Source organism: Nannizzia gypsea, genomic scaffold (assembly GCF_000150975.2).
Source record: "Nannizzia gypsea CBS 118893 supercont1.4 genomic scaffold, whole genome shotgun sequence".
NCBI classification, from domain to species: Eukaryota; Fungi; Ascomycota; class Eurotiomycetes; order Onygenales; family Arthrodermataceae; genus Nannizzia; species Nannizzia gypsea.
Genome location: NW_003345198.1, coordinates 60,786 through 82,134, shown reverse-complemented (window position 1 = coordinate 82,134; position 21,349 = coordinate 60,786). Strand labels below are relative to the sequence as shown.

The 21,349-nt window shown below is 50.1% G+C and overlaps 5 protein-coding genes across 5 annotated transcripts; all 5 read left to right on the top strand.

Annotated features, from left to right (window-relative positions):
* Positions 1-240: 240 nt before the first annotated feature.
* MGYG_04662 (hypothetical protein) lies at positions 241-2,570 on the top strand (the record flags this gene model as incomplete). The annotated part of the gene is made up of 2 exons (XM_003172023.1): positions 241-1,616; positions 1,682-2,570. 2 exons carry the CDS (start codon positions 241-243, stop codon positions 2,568-2,570), a joined length of 2,265 nt encoding a protein of 754 aa, XP_003172071.1.
* A 1,301-nt stretch (positions 2,571-3,871) lies between these two features.
* On the top strand, positions 3,872-6,064 carry MGYG_04661 (ATP-dependent RNA helicase ded1; the record flags this gene model as incomplete). Its single annotated transcript, XM_003172022.1, has 3 exons — positions 3,872-4,098; positions 4,166-5,907; positions 5,964-6,064. The coding sequence occupies 3 exons, from the start codon at positions 3,872-3,874 to the stop codon at positions 6,062-6,064; spliced, it is 2,070 nt and encodes a 689-aa protein (XP_003172070.1).
* A 2,009-nt stretch (positions 6,065-8,073) lies between these two features.
* On the top strand, positions 8,074-11,714 carry MGYG_04660 (hypothetical protein; the record flags this gene model as incomplete). Its single annotated transcript, XM_003172021.1, has 4 exons — positions 8,074-9,211; positions 9,270-9,809; positions 9,865-9,939; positions 10,087-11,714. 4 exons carry the CDS (start codon positions 8,074-8,076, stop codon positions 11,712-11,714), a joined length of 3,381 nt encoding a protein of 1,126 aa, XP_003172069.1.
* A 1,069-nt stretch (positions 11,715-12,783) lies between these two features.
* On the top strand, positions 12,784-14,029 carry MGYG_04659 (INSIG domain-containing protein; the record flags this gene model as incomplete). The annotated part of the gene is made up of 2 exons (XM_003172020.1): positions 12,784-13,632; positions 13,703-14,029. The coding sequence occupies 2 exons, from the start codon at positions 12,784-12,786 to the stop codon at positions 14,027-14,029; spliced, it is 1,176 nt and encodes a 391-aa protein (XP_003172068.1).
* Positions 14,030-15,508: 1,479 nt separating this feature from the next.
* On the top strand, positions 15,509-21,096 carry MGYG_04658 (clathrin heavy chain 1; the record flags this gene model as incomplete). Its single annotated transcript, XM_003172019.1, has 4 exons — positions 15,509-15,547; positions 15,966-16,337; positions 16,413-20,636; positions 20,725-21,096. The coding sequence occupies 4 exons, from the start codon at positions 15,509-15,511 to the stop codon at positions 21,094-21,096; spliced, it is 5,007 nt and encodes a 1,668-aa protein (XP_003172067.1).
* Between the last annotated feature and the right edge of the window lie 253 nt (positions 21,097-21,349).

The following is a 21,349-nucleotide window of genomic DNA, read 5'->3' as shown; positions in this document are numbered from 1 at the left end:
GAACGCACTCGGAAGGAACAAACTGCTACTCCATACATCATTCACTTGAGGAATAACTCACTCCGTGATAGAAAGGTAATTCTTTCATTTCATATCGCCCATTTTCACGATGACCGAGCATGAAGAATCAGCAATTGATGACAAGAACTGCGGTCCTGATCGTATAGCTCCACAATTGACCGCTTTGATACAACACCTGTCGTCCAAAGATTCCCCACAGCCGTCGCGATATCTATAGTCATGCCACCCAAGACGAAGAAGTCGAAGCTCGCCGAACGCCGTGCTGCTGCTGCCGGTGGTAGTACTGGGAAAGATGGGGCTGGCAGTAACAAGACCGGCGATGTCTTCCACTTTGTGACAGTGAATCCCATATCAGAAGACCAGAAGTTAGAGAACAGAACGTTGATCCGTTCACACGCCAGCAAGTATATATGGAGGCAACACCGAGCTGTGCGAGCTGGGGATGCTAGCTCAGCAGGGCTATCTACGAATGTTAATGTGAACGGGAATGGGAACGGCTCTGGGTTGGCGGTTCGTCAGTATTCTGCTACTGATGCTGGCAAGACGGTGGCGGCGTCCCGACGTCGTGGACAGGCATTCAAGACATGGTCAGCGGGAGTCAAGGAGGAGACTCCACCGAGTAATGTTAATACTCGAGCAACAGTGGGCGCAAGCGTGCGTAGGCCGGTTGATGTGGCCGACACCGTGCCCAGTATCGAGACGGAGGAGCCCGTGGTCAACGGGAGCCGGAACGATATGCATACCAATATGGATGTAGGCGAAGGCGAGATAGACGCAGACGCAGACGCGGATGGAGACGTGGAGGATATCCCACAAGCTACTACTAACAACTATAATACCCGGGCTAGGAACAGTGTTGTCGTCGTTGCAAATGAAGAGAGTAGTGATTCTGACGGTTCTCCTCCTCCTACCGGTTGTCGTGCCATAGCACCACACATATCGACACCAGATCCCATGCATGCTAGCGTCGGCAGGAACAACGTCAACCGCCCATTCAACCAACTTATACACTGGCTTGAGAACCCCGGTCAGATATGTCCCTCAATGCTGGACGAGGGAGCCATAAGCAAGCTTATGCGTTATGCCGCCTTTGATCTCTGGCCCGGCCTCGTCTTGGGGGCAGAAGGCCAGCGTTGGGGCCGTGAAGCTGCAGCTGGTGTGTGGTTACCGCGAGCAATGGCAAACCCAGCACTGTTCACTGCCTTCCTATACGGAGCGGCCGGCCACATGCAAACCCGTCGTCGGCTGGATAGCGTACAGGTTTCACCTCAGACGAGAGCTGAGAAGTTGGAACAGATTGTCTGTGAGACGGAGACGATTAAGCAGCTGAACATGATGATGAAAGACCCGGCAAAGGCATTTTCCGATGAAGTTGTGCTCGCTGTTTTGTGCATGGCGTTCAACCGGATAGATTACTCTGGCTGGACGGTATCTGACCCCTCTCCGAAGGCGCCCCTGAGGAACCTGCAGTGGCTGGATGTGTATGGCGGGTTGTCGTTGAACGATCACCATGTCAAGGGATTGATGGCAATTATCGAGACAAGAGGAGGTCTCAAATCAATAAAGATGCCTGGTCTGGCGGAGACCCTATCTACGTATGTGCTGAAACATCTTAGGCCTGTTCAATGTGTTGGTCCTCTTCATACTGACTTATGTCTAGATCCGGAGTAATGCTATCAACAAAATACCTAGCCAAACCTCGTCTGCCATTTGTGCCGATCTTCAAGGAGACGGCCATTGGCCAAACACCGAACTGGCCGTCGCTGAACCCAACACCCAACAGCAATGGCTCAGACTACCCAGGAAGTTCCTCAGATGACCTGTCATCAACAACAACCACGACTCTAAACTACCTCCTAAGCACTCGTCCAATGCACAACTCCATCCCCACCAACCCTCTTTCCCCTATCCCACCCAACCTACAGGTCATCCTACAGAACATGCGGGAATACAACATCGTGGTCGACCTACAGACCCAGGGGCTGTTGCCAAACCTGGAACTGTCTGTCATCGCCGACCGCCGCAACTATATCCAATACAACCTGGTCTCTCTACCCGCCTCCTATGAGTTTCCAGATGGTTACAACGCTACTTACCGTCTGTACGAGCCTTGCCGTCTCGCTGCTATGGTCTACAGCATGTTAGTCATCTTCCCACTACCTGCAGCTAACAGGCCGTTCAAGCGATTGGTAGCACAGCTCGTCAACGCCTTGATAGCCGTCGACGGCGACGAGGGAAGCGGCTGGGCGGCCGAATCAGGCCAGTGGCCGTGGGAGTATGGGCGAGAAGGCAGCCAGGACCTGACGCACGAGGAGGAGGATCGGGTGTCGTCTCTATACCTGTGGATCATCGTCATGGGCGGCATAGCATCTCGAGGCATAAGAGCCGACACCGATTGGTTTGCAGCCCGGTTCGAGCAGACGCTGCAGATGAAGGAGCTGTCGACGTGGGAAGAGGTGAAGCAGTGCTTGACCTCGATAATGTGGATGGACAGTGTTTGTGACTACGGCGGACTGGCCTTTTGGCGAGATGCCCGAGACGGCTATTAGTCCGTCCCTCTGTCTGCCTATTGTTTCCTGTCTCTTCTTTTATATACTCTCTCTTTTGACTGTCATTTATTTATGCCCCTTTCCTGCGTATACCATTATGATTGGTGTGTTTCTTCCTGTGGTGTTGGAGGTATTTATCTATCTTTATCTATATAGGACTGGCCGTGTATATTTGCTTCTCTTCCACTCTTCTCTTCTTCCATCACCTATATGATCGATATATATCTTCCTGCCCCTGACCCCCTGGTCTGACAGGTCTTGCCACTGACACCTGTCAGCCCCCCAGCCCTGCCAACTCTACCATCTTCCTCCGCCTTCTTTCCACGCGTTCCCATGCCTTCTCCAACGTCATCATCATCATCATCTCTAGCTTCATCATCTTCATCTTGTCCCTCTTCTATCTTTTTTACGATCTTCTTTCTTACCCCCTTTTCGTTCTCTGTAAAAAGCAATGTCGTGGGGGCCAGGCTTAGTCACCCGTATTGTCAGTTTTACCATACAAGTGGAGCCTTAACACTATTTTAACCAACCATATCCCTATAATCTCCAACTCGTCACCGTAAAACGGATTAGTCATCTTTTGAAATCTCTTCTTTTTTTTTTTTTTTCGCCTTCAACTTTTTTTTTTCTTCATCTTCAAAATCTCCAACTTCGAACTTTTCATTCTTCTTCTTCTTCTTCTTCTCCATCTGCTTTTTTTTTCTTGCTGGACTTTGTTGAGCTCTCTTTTTTTTCCTTTTCTTTCTCTTTAGTTTGTTAAATAGAGAGAAAAGAGAGAGAGCGAAGAAAGAAGATATCTCGCATCCGTGAGGCTCTACCAGGCGCTTCTTCTACTATTCTTTCTATTCTAATTACACCGCCTTCGCCCCCAAGTGGTTTTTTTCTTCCACCATAGAAAAAAAACACACAACAGCAAAAACCAACAACAACAACATCACCAACCACCAGCACCACACACACACACACACACACACAGAGAGAGAGAGAAGAAATAACAAGGGAGCAAGAGGACAAGAGAAATCTCTGTCCTGTCATATTCTGTGTTCTCGTCTGTGTGTCTTTTTGTTTTAGATAAAATCCCAATTCTTTTTTTTTTCTTCCTTTTTATTTGACTCTCGTAACGACTATCTACGATCCCTCCAAACGCGCGCCAGTAATCAACTACCAGCTACTTTCGAAGGATACCTTGAAGGATACTCGGTGAGTAGTCCATCCATCCTGGCTATCTCGTCTGTTCTGTTGTCTTGTGCTGGTGAATAAGTCTGGCTGACCGTCTGTTCTGGTGGTTTTGGGCAGTTAATATGGCTGATAACCTCAAAATCGGAAACCTCTCCCTCAACGACTCGCAGCACGCGCCAAACCAGACCGGACGCTCTGCTTATATCCCTCCTCACCTCCGTGGCCAGGCCCGCCAGGCTGCTGCCGCTGAGTCCGCCGCTGCTCCCCCTCCCGTTGACGGTCCCGACGGTCCTGCTCCCGGTCAGAACGGCCGCCCTGCTGGCATGAACGCCAGCGCCTGGGCTCCTGGGTAAGCAACCTCCATACAATAACTCAAACTAGCTTTGAATTCTTGCTAACTAGAAGGGAAGAAATAGAGGCCCGAATAACGCACCCGGCTGGGGTGCTGGAGACTATGGTCCTCGTGGCGGTCCGGCCGTGAATGGTAATTCTGGCTGGGGTCAACCCGCCGGCTCCCGTCGTGCTTTCGATCCACATGCTTACGGTCACCCAGGCCACCAAGGTCAACAGGGCGGAAACAACTACGGCGGTAGCGGCGGCGGCGGCGGCGCTGCCAGAGGCTCTGGTGATGGCCAGTGGCGTGATGGAAAGCACATTCCCGGTCCTTCGAACGCTCGCCTCGAACGTGAACTCTTCGGCGTCCCCAACGATCCCAGCAAGCAACATACCGGTATCAACTTCGCCAACTACGATGATATCCCCGTCGAAGCCTCCGGTCAGAACGTCCCCGAGCCTGTCAGCACATTCACCAACCCTCCTCTGGATGACCATTTGATCTCCAACATTAAGGAAGTGCCTTGGAAATCATCGGTACTGGTCCAGAAATATTCCATTCCAATTGTCATGGGAGGCCGTGACTTGATGGCTTGTGCCCAGACTGGTTCCGGAAAGACTGGTGGTTTCTTGTTCCCAATCCTCTCTCAGGCATTCCAGAGCGGACCATCTCCAGCTCCCACCCAGCAAGGCGGCCAGTTCAGCTACGGCCGTCAGCGCAAGGCTTACCCTACTTCTCTCATCTTGGCTCCTACTCGTGAGCTTGTTTCTCAGATCTATGACGAGGCAAGAAAGTTTGCCTACCGCTCCTGGGTTCGCCCATGTGTCGTCTACGGAGGAGCAGATATCGGCTCCCAGCTCCGCCAGATCGAACGTGGCTGTGATCTTCTTGTTGCCACCCCTGGACGTCTTGTCGACCTGATCGAGCGTGGCCGCATCTCTCTCTGCAACATCAAGTATCTCGTTCTTGACGAGGCTGATCGTATGCTTGACATGGGTTTCGAGCCCCAAATTCGCCGCATTGTCGAAGGTGAAGACATGCCCCCGGTTGCCGGCCGTCAGACCCTCATGTTCTCGGCCACTTTCCCACGAGACATCCAGATGCTCGCCCGTGATTTCTTGAAGGATTACGTCTTCCTTTCCGTCGGCCGCGTCGGTTCCACTTCTGAGAACATCACCCAAAAGGTCGAGTATGTTGAGGACGGCGACAAACGTTCCGTCCTGCTTGATATCCTGCACACCCACGGCGCCGGATTGACCCTCATCTTCGTCGAAACCAAGCGTATGGCTGATTCTCTGTCTGAATTCCTCATCAACCAGCATTTCCCAGCCACTGCTATCCACGGTGATCGCACCCAGCGTGAGCGTGAGCGTGCTCTCGAGTACTTCCGTAACGGCCGTTGCCCCATCTTGGTGGCCACCGCTGTTGCTGCCCGTGGTCTCGATATTCCCAATGTCACTCACGTCGTCACTATGACCTTCCCACCGACATTGACGACTATGTCCACCGAATCGGGCCGAACCGTTCGGGTTGGAAATACCGGTATCTCCACTGCCTTCTTCAACCGTGGAAACCGTGGTGTTGTCCGTGACCTCATCGAACTGCTCAAGGAAGCTCACCAGGAAGTCCCATCTTTCCTCGAGAACATTGCTCGCGAGGGCTCTGGATACGGTGGCCGTGGAGGTCGTGGCCGTGGCCGCGGCTCTGCTGGTGCTAACCGTGATATGCGTCGCATGGGAGGTGGAATGGGCGGTCCCCCATCTTACGGTGGTGGCGGTGGTAACTACGCTGCTCCCCCAAGCTACGGTGGTGGTGGCGGTGGTGGTAAGCATTCCCTCTGCTCTCCTTTATGAATGAATTGGTACTAATAATGATTATAGGTAACTATAGCGGTGCTCCTTATGGTGGTGGTGGTGGTGGTTATGGAGGTGGTGGCTACGGCAACCCATCCGGCCCAACTGGCCCATCTTCCTGGTGGTAAACTACCATTACCTATTGCCATGGTAAACATAACTGGCACTGGCTCACTTTACGACCCTGGACTTTTTCAAATTTTCTTTCTTCTATTGTTTCAATTTCTCACGGCTGAAAAGTGACGTTTCTATTCTACTGAGAGGAATCAAAAAAGGAGTGAAGAGGATAGGATATACCAACACACCCACAAAATAAGGAGAGGAGGGAGCGGCTTTTTGTTACGATCTGCTACGAATTTCTCTTCCCCTTCTTTTTACCAACCAAACTCGTCTTTGATATCCCGTCCTTTTCGTTTCTTCCTAAATCTTCCCATCTTATCTATCTTTCCTTTGTTTTCACACTTCTCAATTTGCATCGGCTTCGACAGCAGCAACCACTCAAAACAGAAACAAAAAAACCAAGAAACACAAAACACCAAAAGAGTGCGGTTGTTCTCGAGTATTCCGTTTTTTTGCATGCATCGACACATCCACAGAGACGCACAATGGTCTGTCTGACTCGAAAGATGGGGCTATCTTGTTTTCTCTCTTCATCCTTTTCCTTGTTTCCTACCAACGTCAACGCAACAGGCCCAAGAGAGTCGTCCATCTCTCTACCGAGCCTTTGCTCATCTCTGCATTGTCTTGTCTTGTTCTCAATTTTTCATTTTCCCTATCCTTTTCTTTCCTTGCCGTCGTCGTTCCTTTTCTTCTCTTTCTCCCGGCATTTGAGGAAGAAAAGAGAAGAAGAAATAGGGGAAACCAAAAATTACCACCAAATATCGGGAATTGGGGAAATCGGAACTTGCATGAAGATCATATAGACCAGCGTTGATTGTGGAGTGTTTTTTTTTTTTTTTTTAATCTTTTCTTATGTCTTCTCATGTCTCTTATGCCATTTTTTCTCTGCTTTTCTCAATGGGTTTTTTGTTTCTGCTTCTGCTTCTGCCTACGGCTTGTCTATGAGATACCCCAAAAATCACCTACCCCCTACCTCTCCTCGATGTTACTCTTCGTCTCTCGATGATGTCCTTTATTCCCTTTTATTCATGTCTTTATCACAAGCCTGGCTCGACGACGGTGATGTTTTTTCTTACATACCATTGTTGCCCCCTTCCAGCCAGGAGCAGAAGCACGAAGCTATCAATCTTCTTTTCATGTCTCTTCCATATTCATTCATGTCGCATTTCCCACGATTCTAGAGAAAATAGAGAGGGAAACGGAACGGAAAAGGAAGAAAAAGGCTTCTTCATCTTCACCATAGACGCGGGAGTTTTTCTCTTTTCATCCTTTTCCTGTTGATTTTATTTTCATCCATAGCCGGTTATTGCTATGACTGACGGGTTGTCTTCCTCTCTCTTGAGATGGGATCGGATGAGATGGAATAGAAAAATAGCAGCAGATCTATATTAATTTCTTGTCTTTCTTGATTATCCAGTGCCTCTGTAACCGTAAAGCTCTCCTGTAGATGTGTATTGCTAGACGGCGATACGCGGCACTTCGCCTACATCCAGCCGCTATATAGGCGTTTTCTATGCAGAACACCTCTGCGGCGGTCTGAATATCTCTAAACACAGTAGAACCGGCCCGAAAAGGAGCCTTGCGGCAGCACAAAGGGGGACTGTGCAGAGGCATGCGGCGGTACTCAACTCCACGCGTAAATTTGCTGGGCGTCCAAGTCACTCGCCATCGCCCGCAACACCAAAAAACCAGCCAACCTCCTGACATCCGCTCGCTTCTTCACTAACAAAACTTCCGGCGCGCACTTTTTCTTCGCTTCTTCTCTTCATCTTTACTCTTAGTCTCTTTGCTTCTTCAGCTTTTTATCTCCGTCTTCCTCGTCCTCGACTCGACTGACTCGGCGCAGACTTAACAATGATCAGCTCTGCTTCCTGGTCTCGAGTCGTCTAGTCAAGTTTCGCCAGCTCTTCAGGCTCGATTGAGCTCGCTGGACCTGCGGCATTTCTTCTTCTGCTTTCAATCCAGGCCGAGTCGAAAAAGAATCGAAGCTGAGACTGTCCGCCTATAGTTAATGACCATGGCGAGCACCGATTCGTCGTCTCGCCAGGGCAGTCCGGCTGTTGCTCCTGCCCCGGCACCGGCTGCATCAACGCCAGCTCAACCTCATCCTCCAGCGTCGCCTTCGCCAGCCCTGGAACCAACAGCTGCAACAGCTGCAACAACAACAAAAACAACAGCAACACCAGAAGAAGAGTCGCGGATAGAGTCTCAAGCGACGTCGAAACTTGATATACGGACACAGGCCGAGAATTCGTCCACCGCGACGATGGGGGCAGGAACCGGAACGGGCGATAGAGGCGCGTTCGAGCCTGAAAAGGAGACACATTTCGACAAGCCTGACGGAGGCTACTACGCGGGCTCAAGGAAGGACTTCCCACTCCCTGCGTGTCGATACCCGTTGCCCAGAACCAGCGTGAAGCGCCTTTCGGAGCCGGAGCCAGGCACAAAGGGTGGCAGACAGAGACACTATACGGATGACCCTAACTACCCTCTACAGGGCTTCTGGACAGAGGCTGGTACGTGGGAGGACTGGCCGCCAAAGGACAGTTCCCCCGGCCCGGAGGACAAGGAGAAAGAGATAAAAGAAAAGGACAAGGACAAGGAACAGGAACAGGAACAGGAACGGAAGCAGAATGGACATGATAAACCGCAGGAGAAGGATAATTCCCAGGGACAGGCGAATGACAAGGAGAAAGAGAAGAAGAGCACGGCTACTGAGGCAAAGTCTACGAAGAATGAAAGTACGGCAACATCAGCAGGAGGTCGTGACAAGCCGGAGACTAAGCCAGAGTCTTCTTCTGCGGCTTCCGCGCCTGCTAGTAGCCGTCGACAGACAAACGGGACCATTGGCAGCGTCTACTCCGGCAACAAAATTCGCCATCTCAAGAAAGATGATGGCATTCCGCTCTGGCGCAAGGACATCCAACATCTCTTCCTGCGCATGGTTTTTGAAGATACTACACCTGTGTTCACCCGATATTCCGACGGAAAGAGCGGACTGAGCTTTGCGGATATCTACATCGACGCCATGGCAAAGAGCAGCAAGACTAGCAAGGTGCTGAAGGATAAACTGACCACCGACAAGCCTGCTGCAATCAACATGGCCATGGTCTGTCTTCTGGTTAATTTTGGACGAATGAATACCACCCTCAATTGTGAGTCCCCACATATTTACAATATTAAACACCGAGTTCAGTGCTAACACTACGGTAGTCTTCCCCGAAATGCGTGCTCAGTTACGAACATACCACTCCATCCCTTCTTTGCAAGCCCACCAAGATTCCAGCGCATACAAACAGCTGCAGGACGCGCCACGGTTAAAGTCTATATTAAAGGGTGCATCAGAAGATGTTGAACAGCCGAACACCTTAGAAAAATTAAGAGAGACTCGCGTTCCACGGACTAACCCCGTCAACCTCATCTTTGTCCTAGCTCAATACGCCCCAAAAGTATCAGAAATACACTTCCACTCTCCCCACGACTTCTTCGACCTCGTCATGCGAGCTACCCTGAGCAGCAAGAGCCGGGCCAAGGCATTTCTCTGGCTAATGTGGTTTTATCTCGAGAGTGACTTTTCTGATGAAGCTGCGTTGAAGAACCCCTTTGGCCCTGGGACAGTGGGAGAGGGAACAGATGGTTCACCATTGAAAATTCCCCAGCTAGAAGAATTGTCGGAGGAGGAGGCTGATGCGGAGAATGTCGATACCCAGGAGGAAATTCAATATGGTGAAGAAAAGCAAAAGGAACGCAAGAGTATGTTTTTTCCTCCTCTAATATTAGATTATGGATAGCACTAACTGATATATAGGAATCCTCGATGACGATGATGTTGTATCTCGCAGCAAGAGAGTGAAAAAGGGTAAGCCATACTTCTCTTGCTTAGGTCTATTAAAATACTAACATGTCGTAGACCATACAATGAGTGATGACCAGATGTCTGGTGATATCCCTATGAGCGGTACTCCTGGTGGTAAGTGTATGCTATCTTATATATTTTTAACTTCAACGTCAATGCTAACTCCAGTCCCAGGTCGAGACAGGCAGTCGAACTTCTTCACACCCCTTAATCAGAGCAGGCGCCCCGGCGATGACGATGATGAGGGACTGCATACTCCCGTCCAAAGCCTGAGGTCGCGGAATAAACGCAAACGAGATTCATCAACGACTCGTTCAGCCAACGCTGGGCGAACACGGATTGTGCTAAAGACCAAGATGGACCAGGCTCCTGATGGATCATCTCCTGCACCTCCTGGCTCAAGTCATCCGGTGCTCCATCAGTTTGCTCCTGGTTCTCCTGCTCCAGGGCACACGCCGTCATCTTCTCGCCGGCCTCGACCACTGACCCAACATCAGTTAGCCATAGAGCAAAACCGTCGGCAGCGAGTAGATTATATCCTTGCTCAGCGCCGTGAAGAAGAGTATGGCAAAGCTCGCGAGCGCAGGGAGCAGGGATCCCGTCTGCTACATGCCGGTCGACTGCTTCAATGCCTGCCGGCGGATTACGATACCGATGACGACCATTCATGGGGCAAAGGCGGCCTATGTTTGAACCCAGATGCGCAACAGGAAGACTTTGGTGAGGCCGGGAGCTACTATTTCTCTGTACTGAAGAAGGTAGCTCGACGTATGCATCGATGGGATTGGCAGTCTATTGCCTCAGAGGATAAGGAGATTGGCCCCAATGGATTGATGCACGAACATGCTCTTGATTTAGGGGATGCAAATGCCAACGGTGGCATGGGCGAGGAGGAAGAAGTTGAACCATCTGGCCCTTCAGCCTCTAGCCGATCCAGAGGAGGTAGAAGAGACCGCAGATCGAATGCCAATAACGCAGACAAGCTGTCTACCCCGGATCCAACCCGATTGGCTGCCCCCCCTTCGACCGGCAAGAGACAGTATATTCGCCGCAAGCCGTTACCGGAGCGCAAGCCCGGCGACCCGCCCAAGAGGGTCCGTCCAAGCAGGTCGAAGGCTGCTCTTGCCGCAAAGGCTGCTGCAAAGGCCGAGGCAGAAGCACAAAAAGCGTTAGCCCTCAAGGAGACCAATGCAACTGGTACAAGTGCTGCTGGCTCTGAGTTGGGATTACCCAGCTCGCCTGGCAGGGATATACATATGAAAGATGTTGCAGAGAACGAGCACGACAATGACCAAGAGCAAGAACAGGAGCCAGAGCAGGAACAGGAACATGATCCAGACCAGGAGCCTGATGACGAGGCACTGGACGATATCGATAAAGACATCCTAGGTGATGCCAGTGCCTACGGAGATGACGGCGACGAAGAGGACGCAGAAGGCGAATCTCGACTCTCTGTCTCTCCACTTCCAGACGCTGATGCTGATGCCGATGCTGACGGCGACCTAGATCAGGAACCAGGGTCTGAAGCTGTGGCTGGTCCATCTGCTCTACCTGACGACGCTTCTTTTGCTATAACAGATGACAGGACTCTCCCGGCCTCTGTCAACGGCCATGACGACGATGACGACGACGACCATGACCACCACGACGACGACGATTCAACAGAGGAAGACGTCACTGTCGCGGCTCTGGTTGCCGCTGACACGCCAAATACCAACAGCTATGCGGATGAGCCTGACCACGGGCCTGATCGAGAGCAGGATGTAGACATGGATGGGGACGAGACCATGACCCAGGACTAGACAAGAAGTCCAGACATTTGACATGGTACGTCAGGATCAGGACCGGAAATCGAACTAAGAAGACTTGTCTCTTCAAGTATTCCGTTTTCTAGCCTGTCTCCTATTTTCTACGTCTGACCTGAGGCTTTGGACAGTGACTGTACATTTATATTATTTCTATGGTTTTATTATAGGAAGGGAATAGGGAGAGGTGGCAGGCTTATGGGCATATCCAGCTTTCTTTCTTTGCCCGTGTTATCAAGAAGTCCATTAACTAATGTATCTATTTATCAATGTATAATTCAAAGTGTATACTATGGCACACCCGCCAGCAACTCATCCAGAGGCATCTCTCTTACAACCAAACTACATCTCTGTCTCTCTGTGCCACGTCGTACACCGTCGCAATGGCTGTACCATGGCTGCATATCCCCTTATACCCTCCATTGAGGGAAGCCAGAAGACACCTGATGATGGGGTATTCGCCTCTTGCCCCCAAGTCCACAGCATGACCAGCTACATCGTGTCCCTCCGCCGTCCACCAACTAATCATCCAACGGCCTGCAGCCCCTGCAGCCCGTCCGGTGGCAACTATCTTCATCCTGGCTGGCGTTGTTTATTATTCTTATACATGGAAAGTTCAAGCAGTTTTTTGGTGGCGCCAGAAAAAGGAGAAAAAGCATGTGACATCGTCAACTCTGTTCTTTTTTCTGGAGTCAAAAAAGCAACGAAAGAGAAATAAAAACATCGAGCGCAGGCAGCGAGCAAGTCGATATAATCTTTTCTCCAGCTTCTTCAACGTCTTCAGTTGCGTCTTGTATTTTCTTACTTACGCTCTTCTGCTGTTATCTCACGGTACGTGTCCTCTTAGCTAGTTGGCTAACTAACTAAGTATCCGCCTCCCCCTGGCTGCACATGACTAAAAAGTCGAGGATACGGCGAAAAACACCTGGGCCAAACCGTTGAGACTTTTCGCCGGCCCCAACTCGCGTTGATTCGGACATTGTTTTTTATTTGTCATAAAGGAGACCGTTGAGCTGCAGCTAACGTGGTTGTCGACAGTGCTGTCACCGAACGAAACCGGCTCACAATGGAACATGAAGGTCGAGTGCTGCGGCCGCGGCCGAGAAAGCCCTTCGAGCTTCCCTCTGCGGACTCCACGGCTCCTCCCACCCCCATTCCTGAAGATGCAAACAAGGAAATGTTCCCAGGCAATATTAACGGCAACGGAAACGGCAGCTTGAGTGCAATAGACAAGGAGGGACTTGCGGCTTCGAGCCGAACAAAGTCAGATATCAACTTGACCTCCTCGACACTGCTGGGGATCTACTCCCCCACTGCGTTTGACGGCAGCCGGGAAGATAGAGATATCCCTGGAACAACCCCATGGGGAACGGGTGCACAGACTCCCAACCTACGAGAATCAGGCATATTTGAAAACGGGAGTGGAGGAAAGGCAAGCTCGAGCAGCTACGGAAACGGGAACGGTGCTGTGAACAGGTTTTCCGAAGAGCAGAAGAAGCAGAAGCTTCACAAGCTAGAGCAAGACCGGCAACGACAGAATGAAGTCCGTCGTAGGCAGCGTGGACTTGTTCGTGGCTATCTGCTACCTGCCTTGCAACAGAGTGGATTGCTGTTCTTGTTCGGTGTGACCTTTGGTGTCATTATTATGCATCTACACGATAGCCCGCAGATGGCGGCCCTGTTGCCGCTGCATATCCCTGTGCGAGTGGAAGCCATCAACTTTGGCCTGGAGTGGTGGCATTACTTGGTGTTTTGGGGAGTGGCCGGTGTTGCGCTAGGGAATCTGCTGCCGTGGTTCGATCTTATGTGGGAAGACTTTATGGGAGAGAAGCCCGTACAGAAAGGGAGCAGCGAAGCCGGTTGGAACCCAATGGTACGCAGCATTGGCGCCTTTGTCGGAGTGGCCTTTGCCATTGTAAGTTGGCCCCCTACGAAAGAATAAGGAAGCTCCTGTTCTAAATCATGTTTGCTTGTTTTTTTTTTAGCGAAAACTACCATGGCAATCATCAACTCAAGTCTGCCTGACTCTTGCACTCGTGAACCCGTTCCTCTGGTACCTTATCGACCGCTCCAAGTCCGGCTTCGTCCTCTCTACCGCCATCGGCCTGACAGGCATGATGGCCCTTCTGGAGATGAACCCCGGCATAGTCTTCTCCCCCAGCGATGCCTCCGATGCCTTAAACGATACCGCATTCGGCATTGCCGGCCTGACCCTCTCACAGGGACAGCTCGCAGTCGGAACATGGATTGCCAGTGTTCTCTTCTGCAGCTGTGTTTGCTTCGGTAATATTGGGCGCAAACTTGCACCGTGAAAGACGGACAATGATTGTTTCGCTTTACTTTCTGTTTTGAACACAGCAACAACGAAACCACTTTTATGGCTTTTTTTTCAAGGAAATAAAGGAAGCGCATGAAATTAACGGATACCCTCTTGTTTAGCAATGATTTCTTTTCTTTCTCTCTTTCTCTTACTCAGGACATGGCTTGCATGGAAACGGAAACGAAGTCGTGAAGCGGGCGGTCAATTGTATAAACAAGGTAGAAAATATATGTAATTTTGAATTAATAATTAAATAGCCCAGAATCTCTGCTCTCTGTGATAATATGGAATAACTCGCTGTAATTCAATTGTAGGTTCAATCATTGCAATCCCATCCATGAAGCGGAAGGCACTGCACCCAAGACCGAATCTTACTTCCTTCTCCATTCCCAAGAAACATAGGTCATGTAACTTGAACGTCCTGACATCATGAATCCTCGAAAGAACTTTTGCAGAACATCTTGACGGAATGTGATTTATTTGCGTTGTTCATGGAGAAGAAAAAGAAGAGAAGAAAAGAAGAAGAAGAGAAAAAGTTGAATTCGAGATTTTATGCGGAATTTTCGGTCACGTGAAAGCTCTTTTTAGTGTGATCCGCCAAAGGTAGAGGGAGAAGTAGGAAGAGACGCTGATATTGACGTTTGAGGTTAAAATTGACATTGTGTCTGAGGTCCTTTGCTTGCCAGTGCTCAATTGGAGCTTGCTATTGTGTGAGAGGCTGCATGAATGGTTCATTATAACGGTAGAAGCTGAACTCGGACTAATACTCGGATGCTCAGATAGTTCGTCAATTGATTTTGATAGACCCACGATTTAGTTACCTAGGTAGTTAGTTAGTTAGTGGTTACTTAAAGTGCCAATTAACTATTTAGATGCAAGTAGCAGAGAGTCAACAGACCAATTCAATGATTCAAAGCTGAAATATCACGTATCAATCAGCTATCTCTTTGTAAACCTCATCGTGGTCAATCTAATGGCAGTTCTCAAAATGATCAAAACCTTTACTTCTGCCTCTCACCACAACCACCCACCCGTTACCATCTTCCTCTCGCCCTCTTTCACTTCACCATCTCATTATCCTCTACTCGACTTCTTCACTAGCTATCCTCCTCACTGTCTTATTATCTTTCTAATTCACATCTCCAACTTCACTGCCCGACTCCGCTTACTAACTATCACGTGACTACTCCTGAACAGGCAAGGTTGTTTATCATCAACTTCTCGACCTTCTCCTTTGACTTCCTCTTCGCCTTTCAATCAACCGCTTGCGATCCTCAGACACAAACATCCTCCCAGCGAGAGCTCTCTCTTCTCCCCGTCCTCTCTTCGCTTTCACTCCCGTTCTTCTCTCCCTCAACTTACTCTTTTTCCACTCGTACTCTCTCCCTTTTTTCTCTCCTACTTCTTCGGCATAGCTGGCGCTCCGGGTTTGGTTGGATGAGGTCGTTGCCTTGACGGCCATTACGAGATCATGGCTCCTCTTCCCATTCAGTTTACGGAGCTTTTACAGGTATGATGGTCTCTTGGGTGCTCAAAAAGCTGCGCCTTGCCTGCCTGTCTTTTTGTCCCTTACTGACACGTTGCTATAGTTAACGAATGTTGATATTGTGGTACGCAATCACCATGTCCACACGAGCAAGGCTTCTCCCCATTCCTCGCCCCAGCCGGTCGACTTGGGCCCCTTCCGTCTCGATATCTTGATATTCCATCGGATACCGCGTCTTTTGGGTCCACGTCGATGGGCAATGGGGTTGTTGGAACGTGGGGAGGAGAGCTTTGTGGCTGAGCATGATAGCTAACTGCAGCTTGCTTCATCGTCTCCATCTCTAGCCTGCATCTATCGGCTTTAATTCATGTGTAAGTCCTCCATGGTGGTCTTTCTCCTGCTTCCGCAATTGCTAATCAGCTTACTCTTGCACATTGTTTAGACTTTAGAATCCGATAATTTCGTCTGCATACGACAAAAGGTCAACGATGATGATAAGACGCAAGTTATCATAGTCAATCTTAAAAACAACAATGAGGTCATCCGGCGCCCAATCAATGCCGACAGTGCTATCATGCACTGGAACAAAAACATTATCGCCCTCAAAGCCCAGGGCAAGACCATCCAGGTCTTTGACCTCCAGGCAAAGCAGAAGCTTAAGTCGGCGGTCATGACTGAAGATGTCGTCTTCTGGAAGTGGTACAGTGAGACAAGCATTGGCTTGATCACCGAGTCTTCCGTTTACCATTGGAACGTCTTTGACCCGACCCAGCATGCTCCTCTTAAGATGTTCGACCGGATTGCAAACCTAGCGGTTCGTTTTTTCCCTCCCGTTTCAATACTCTTTGCTGTAATCAAAAAAGGCGAATACAACTAATCAATTGGACAGAGCTGCCAAATTATTAGCTATCGAGTTAATGAGGAGGAAAAGTGGATGGTTGTTGTTGGTATCAGCCAACAGCAAGGACGGATAGTAGGAACCATGCAGCTCCACTCGGTCGAACGAGGCATATCTCAACACATCGAAGGCCATGCCGCTGCCTTTGCTACCATCAAGGTCGACGGATCACCCTTACCACACAAACTATTCACCTTCGCCGTCCGAACTGCAACCGGCGCCAAACTCCAGATTGCAGAAATCGATCACCAGGAGCCCAACCCCAAGTTCCAGAAGAAGGCTGTCGAGGTTTACTTCCCACAGGAGGCTACAAATGACTTCCCAGTTGCCATGCAGGTTTCTGAGAAGTATGATGTTGTCTACCTTGTCACCAAGTTCGGCTTCATCCACCTCTACGACCTCGAGACTGGTACATGCATCTTCATGAACCGTATTTCCAGTGAAACCATCTTCGTCACCACACCAAACTCAGACTCTACTGGTATTGTCGGTGTCAACCGTAAGGGCCAGGTTCTCTCCGTCAGCGTGGACGAAGGCACTATCATCCCATACCTTCTTGAAAACCCAGCAAACACGTCTCTGGCTGTTAAACTTGCATCCAAGGCTGGCCTTCCGGGTGCAGATAATCTCCTCCAGAGACAGTTTGAACAACTCCTAACTCAAGGAAACTATGCAGAGGCTGCCAAGATCGCTGCCAATTCGCCTCGTGGGTTCCTGCGAACTGCGGACACTATCAACCGCCTAAAGGCTGTCTCTCAGTCTGGTCAGGGCATGTCTGTCATCCTTCAGTACTTTGGAATGCTCCTCGACAAGGGATCTCTAAACGTATACGAGAGTGTTGAGTTGACCAGACCAGTTTTGCAGCAAAACCGAAAACACCTGCTTGAGAAGTGGCTGGGCGAAGATAAGCTGGAGTGCTCCGAGGAGCTAGGTGACATCGTTCGACCACACGATATGAACATTGCCTTGAACATCTACCTCAAAGCCAATGTTCCTCACAAGGTTGTTGCTGGCTTTGCAGAGACTGGTCAATTCGACAAGATCCTGGCTTACTCTAAGCAAGTCGGTTATCAGCCTGACTACGTCCAGCTCTTGCAGCATATTGTCCGAGTCAACCCAGAGAAGTGTGCTGAGTTTGCCGGTCAGCTTGCCAACGATGATAGCGGCGCGCTTGTTGACCTTGACCGTGTTGTCGATGTATTTGTCTCCCAGAACATGATCCAGCAAGCCACTGCATTCTTGTTGGATGCTCTTAAGGATAATAAGCCAGAACATGCTAAGCTTCAGACCAGGCTCCTAGAGATGAACCTTGTCAATGCTCCTCAGGTCGCTGATGCTATCCTGGGTAACGAGATGTTCACTCACTACGACAAAGTTAGGATCTCGCAGCTTTGTGAGAACGCAGGACTGTACCAGCGTGCGCTCGAGAACACTGATGATTCTACCGTCATCATGCGCAACATTGTCCGCACTGACAAGCTGAACCCCGAATGGCTGATAGAGTTCTTTGGCCGCCTTTCTGTGGAGCAGTCCCTAGAATGTATGAACGAGATGCTTCACTCAAACCTCCGCCAGAACCTTCAAGCTGTCATTCAAATTGCTACCAAATTTTCTGATCTCCTGGGCCCTACCAACCTCATCCAGCTGCTCGAGAAGTACAAAACCCACGAAGGTCTATACTACTACCTTGGCAGCATCGTCAACCTTAGCGAAGATGCTGATGTTCACTTCAAGTACATCGAGGCCGCTACTCGCATGGGACAGATGACCGAAGTCGAGCGTATTTGCCGAGACAGCAACTACTACAACCCTGAGAAGGTCAAGAATTTCCTCAAGGAAGCCAAGCTTGCCGAGCAGCTACCTCTGATCACTGTCTGCGATCGATTCAACTTTGTCCATGACCTAGTTCTGTATCTTTACCAGAACCAGCAGTATTCCTCTATCGAGGTTTATGTGCAGAGAGTCAACCCATCCAGAACTCCCGCTGTTGTCGGCGGCTTGCTTGATGTTGACTGTGATGAGTCAATCATCAAAAACCTTCTCACCACAGTTGACCCAGCTTCTATTCCAATTGACGAACTTGTCGCTGAAGTTGAGAAGAGAAACAGACTGAAGATTCTTTTGCCATTCCTTGAGAATACCCTCAGCACTGGCAACCAGCAGCAAGCGGTGTACAATGCCCTTGCTAAGATATACATTGACAGCAACAACAATCCTGAGAAGTTCCTCAAGGAGAACGACCTTTACGATACCCTTACCGTCGGAAAGTACTGTGAGAAGCGAGACCCTAACCTTGCCTACATTGCATACCGCAAGGGTCAGAACGACCTCGAGCTTATCAATATCACCAATGAAAACTCGATGTACCGTGCTCAAGCCAGGTATTTGCTTGAACGCGCTGATAGTGAAATCTGGGCCTTCGTTTTGAACGGAAACAACATCCACAGACGATCCCTCGTTGACCAGGTTATTGCCACTGCCGTCCCAGAGTCTTCTGAGCCAGACAAGGTATCGGTAGCAGTTAAGGCCTTCCTCGAGGCAGACTTGCCAACAGAACTCATCGAGCTTCTGGAGAAGATTATCCTTGAGCCATCTCCCTTCAGCGATAACAGTAGCTTGCAGAACTTGCTGATGCTTACTGCTGCCAAGGCCGATAAGAGCAAGCTGATGGACTACATCCACAAGCTTACCGAGTTTAATGCTGATGAGATTGCGGGAATGTGTCTGTCTGTTGGCCTGTACGAAGAAGCCTTTGAGATCTACAAGAAAGTTGAGAACCACCCAGCTGCTACCAACGTTCTTGTGGAACATATTGTCAGCATCGATCGTGCCCAAGACTATGCCGAGCGTGTTGAGCTTCCTGAAGTTTGGAGCAAGGTTGCCAAAGCTCAGTTGGACGGCCTTCGCATCTCCGACTCTATCGCTTCATACATCCGTGCCGGAGACCCTTCGAACTACAATGAAGTTATCGAGACCGCTACCCATGCCGGCAAGGATGAGGATCTTATTGAATATCTTAAGATGGCCCGCAAGACTCTACGAGAGCCTGCCGTTGACACTGCCATGGCCTTCAGCTTTGCCAGACTCGACAAGCTCTCTGAGCTTGACGATTTCCTCCGTGGAATCAACGTTGCTGATGTTGAAGCTTCTGGTGACAAGGCCTATGCTGAGGGATACCATCAAGCAGCCAAGATTTTCTTCACCAGCATCTCCAACTGGGCAAAACTGGCAACTACACTTGTCCATCTCGAGGACTACCAAGCTGCTGTTGAGTGTGCTCGCAAGGGCAACAGTGTCAAGGTCTGGAAGGAGGTGAACGCTGCCTGTGTAGCTAAGAAGGAATTCCGGCTTGCCCAGATCTGCGGTTTGAACCTGATCGTGCATGCGGAGGAGCTGCAGGACTTGGTTCGTCAGTATGAGCGTAACGGATACTTTGATGAGCTCATTGCTCTGCTTGAGGCCGGTCTTGGTCTTGAGAGAGCCCACATGGGTATGTTCACTGAGCTGGGAATTGCCCTGTCGAAGTACCACCCAGACCGTGTGATGGAGCACCTCAAGCTGTTCTGGACCCGAATCAACATCCCGAAGATGATCCGTGCGTGCGAGGATGCCAACCTGTGGCCCGAGCTAGTGTTCCTCTACTGCCACTACGACGAATGGGATAACGCGGCACTAGCCATGATGGAGCGAGCAGCCGATTCGTGGGAGCACCACTCCTTCAAGGATATTGTTGTTAAGGTTGCCAACCTGGAGATCTACTACCGCGCCTTGAACTTTTATCTGCAAGAACAACCCCTGCTGCTGACGGACCTGCTCCAAGTCCTTACTCCCCGTATCGACGTCAACCGGGTAGTCCGTATGTTCGAGAAGTCGGACAACATCCCCCTGATCAAGCCCTTCCTCCTGAACGTGCAGCCACAGAACAAGCGAGCAGTCAACAACGCCATCAACGACCTGTTGATAGAAGAAGAGGACCACAAGACTCTGAGAGACTCTGTTGAGAACCATGACAACTACGATCCCGTCGACCTGGCGCAGAGGCTGGAGAAGCACGAGCTTGTATTCTTCCGACAGATTGCTGCCAACATCTACCGCAAGAACAAGCGATGGGAGAAGTCCATTGCGCTCTCGAAACAGGATAAGCTGTTCAAGGATGCTATCGAGACTGCCGCGATCTCTGGCAAGTCCGAGGTTGTCGAGGAGCTGCTACGCTACGTAAGTACCCCCTTTACCAGTATTAATGTACTATATCTGTTTTATGTGTGGGAATATGTCCTTGCTAATGGTTATGATAATGTGATAGTTCGTCGACATTGGCAGCCGCGAGTGCTACGTGGGCATGCTATACGCCTGCTACGAGCTCATCCGCCCGGATGTGGTGCTGGAGATGTCGTGGCGCCACGGCCTCCACGACTTCACTATGCCGTACATGATCAACATGCTGAGCCAGCAAGTGCAGACCATTGAGATGCTGAAGAAGGACAACGAGGAGCGCAAGGCAAAGGAAGCCTCCCAACAGAAGGAGGAGGACAACACGCCCATCCTCGGAGGCTCGAGACTGATGTTGACGCAAGGCCCCAGCGGCGGCTCGATGGGAGGAGGTGCTCCGTCGATGTTCGGCGGACAGCAGACCAACGGCATAACTCCCCAGCCAACCGGCTTCCGGCCATTTTAAGGAGCATAACCAAACTAGAAGGGGGGGAAAAAAGAAAGAAAGACTAGAAGGACAAAGACGACGGGATGAGGATGACGAAGAAATAAGAATAAAGCACCATACGAGGACTCCGCGATTCATGCAATGAGATCATCAATGAGAGAAAGAAAAGAAAAAAATGAAGGAAAAAACAAAAAACAAACCGGGGCCCAGGTATCTATCGACGGTGGCTTTTCTTTTTGTTATCAGTTATGCCTTATCGGTAACTCAACTC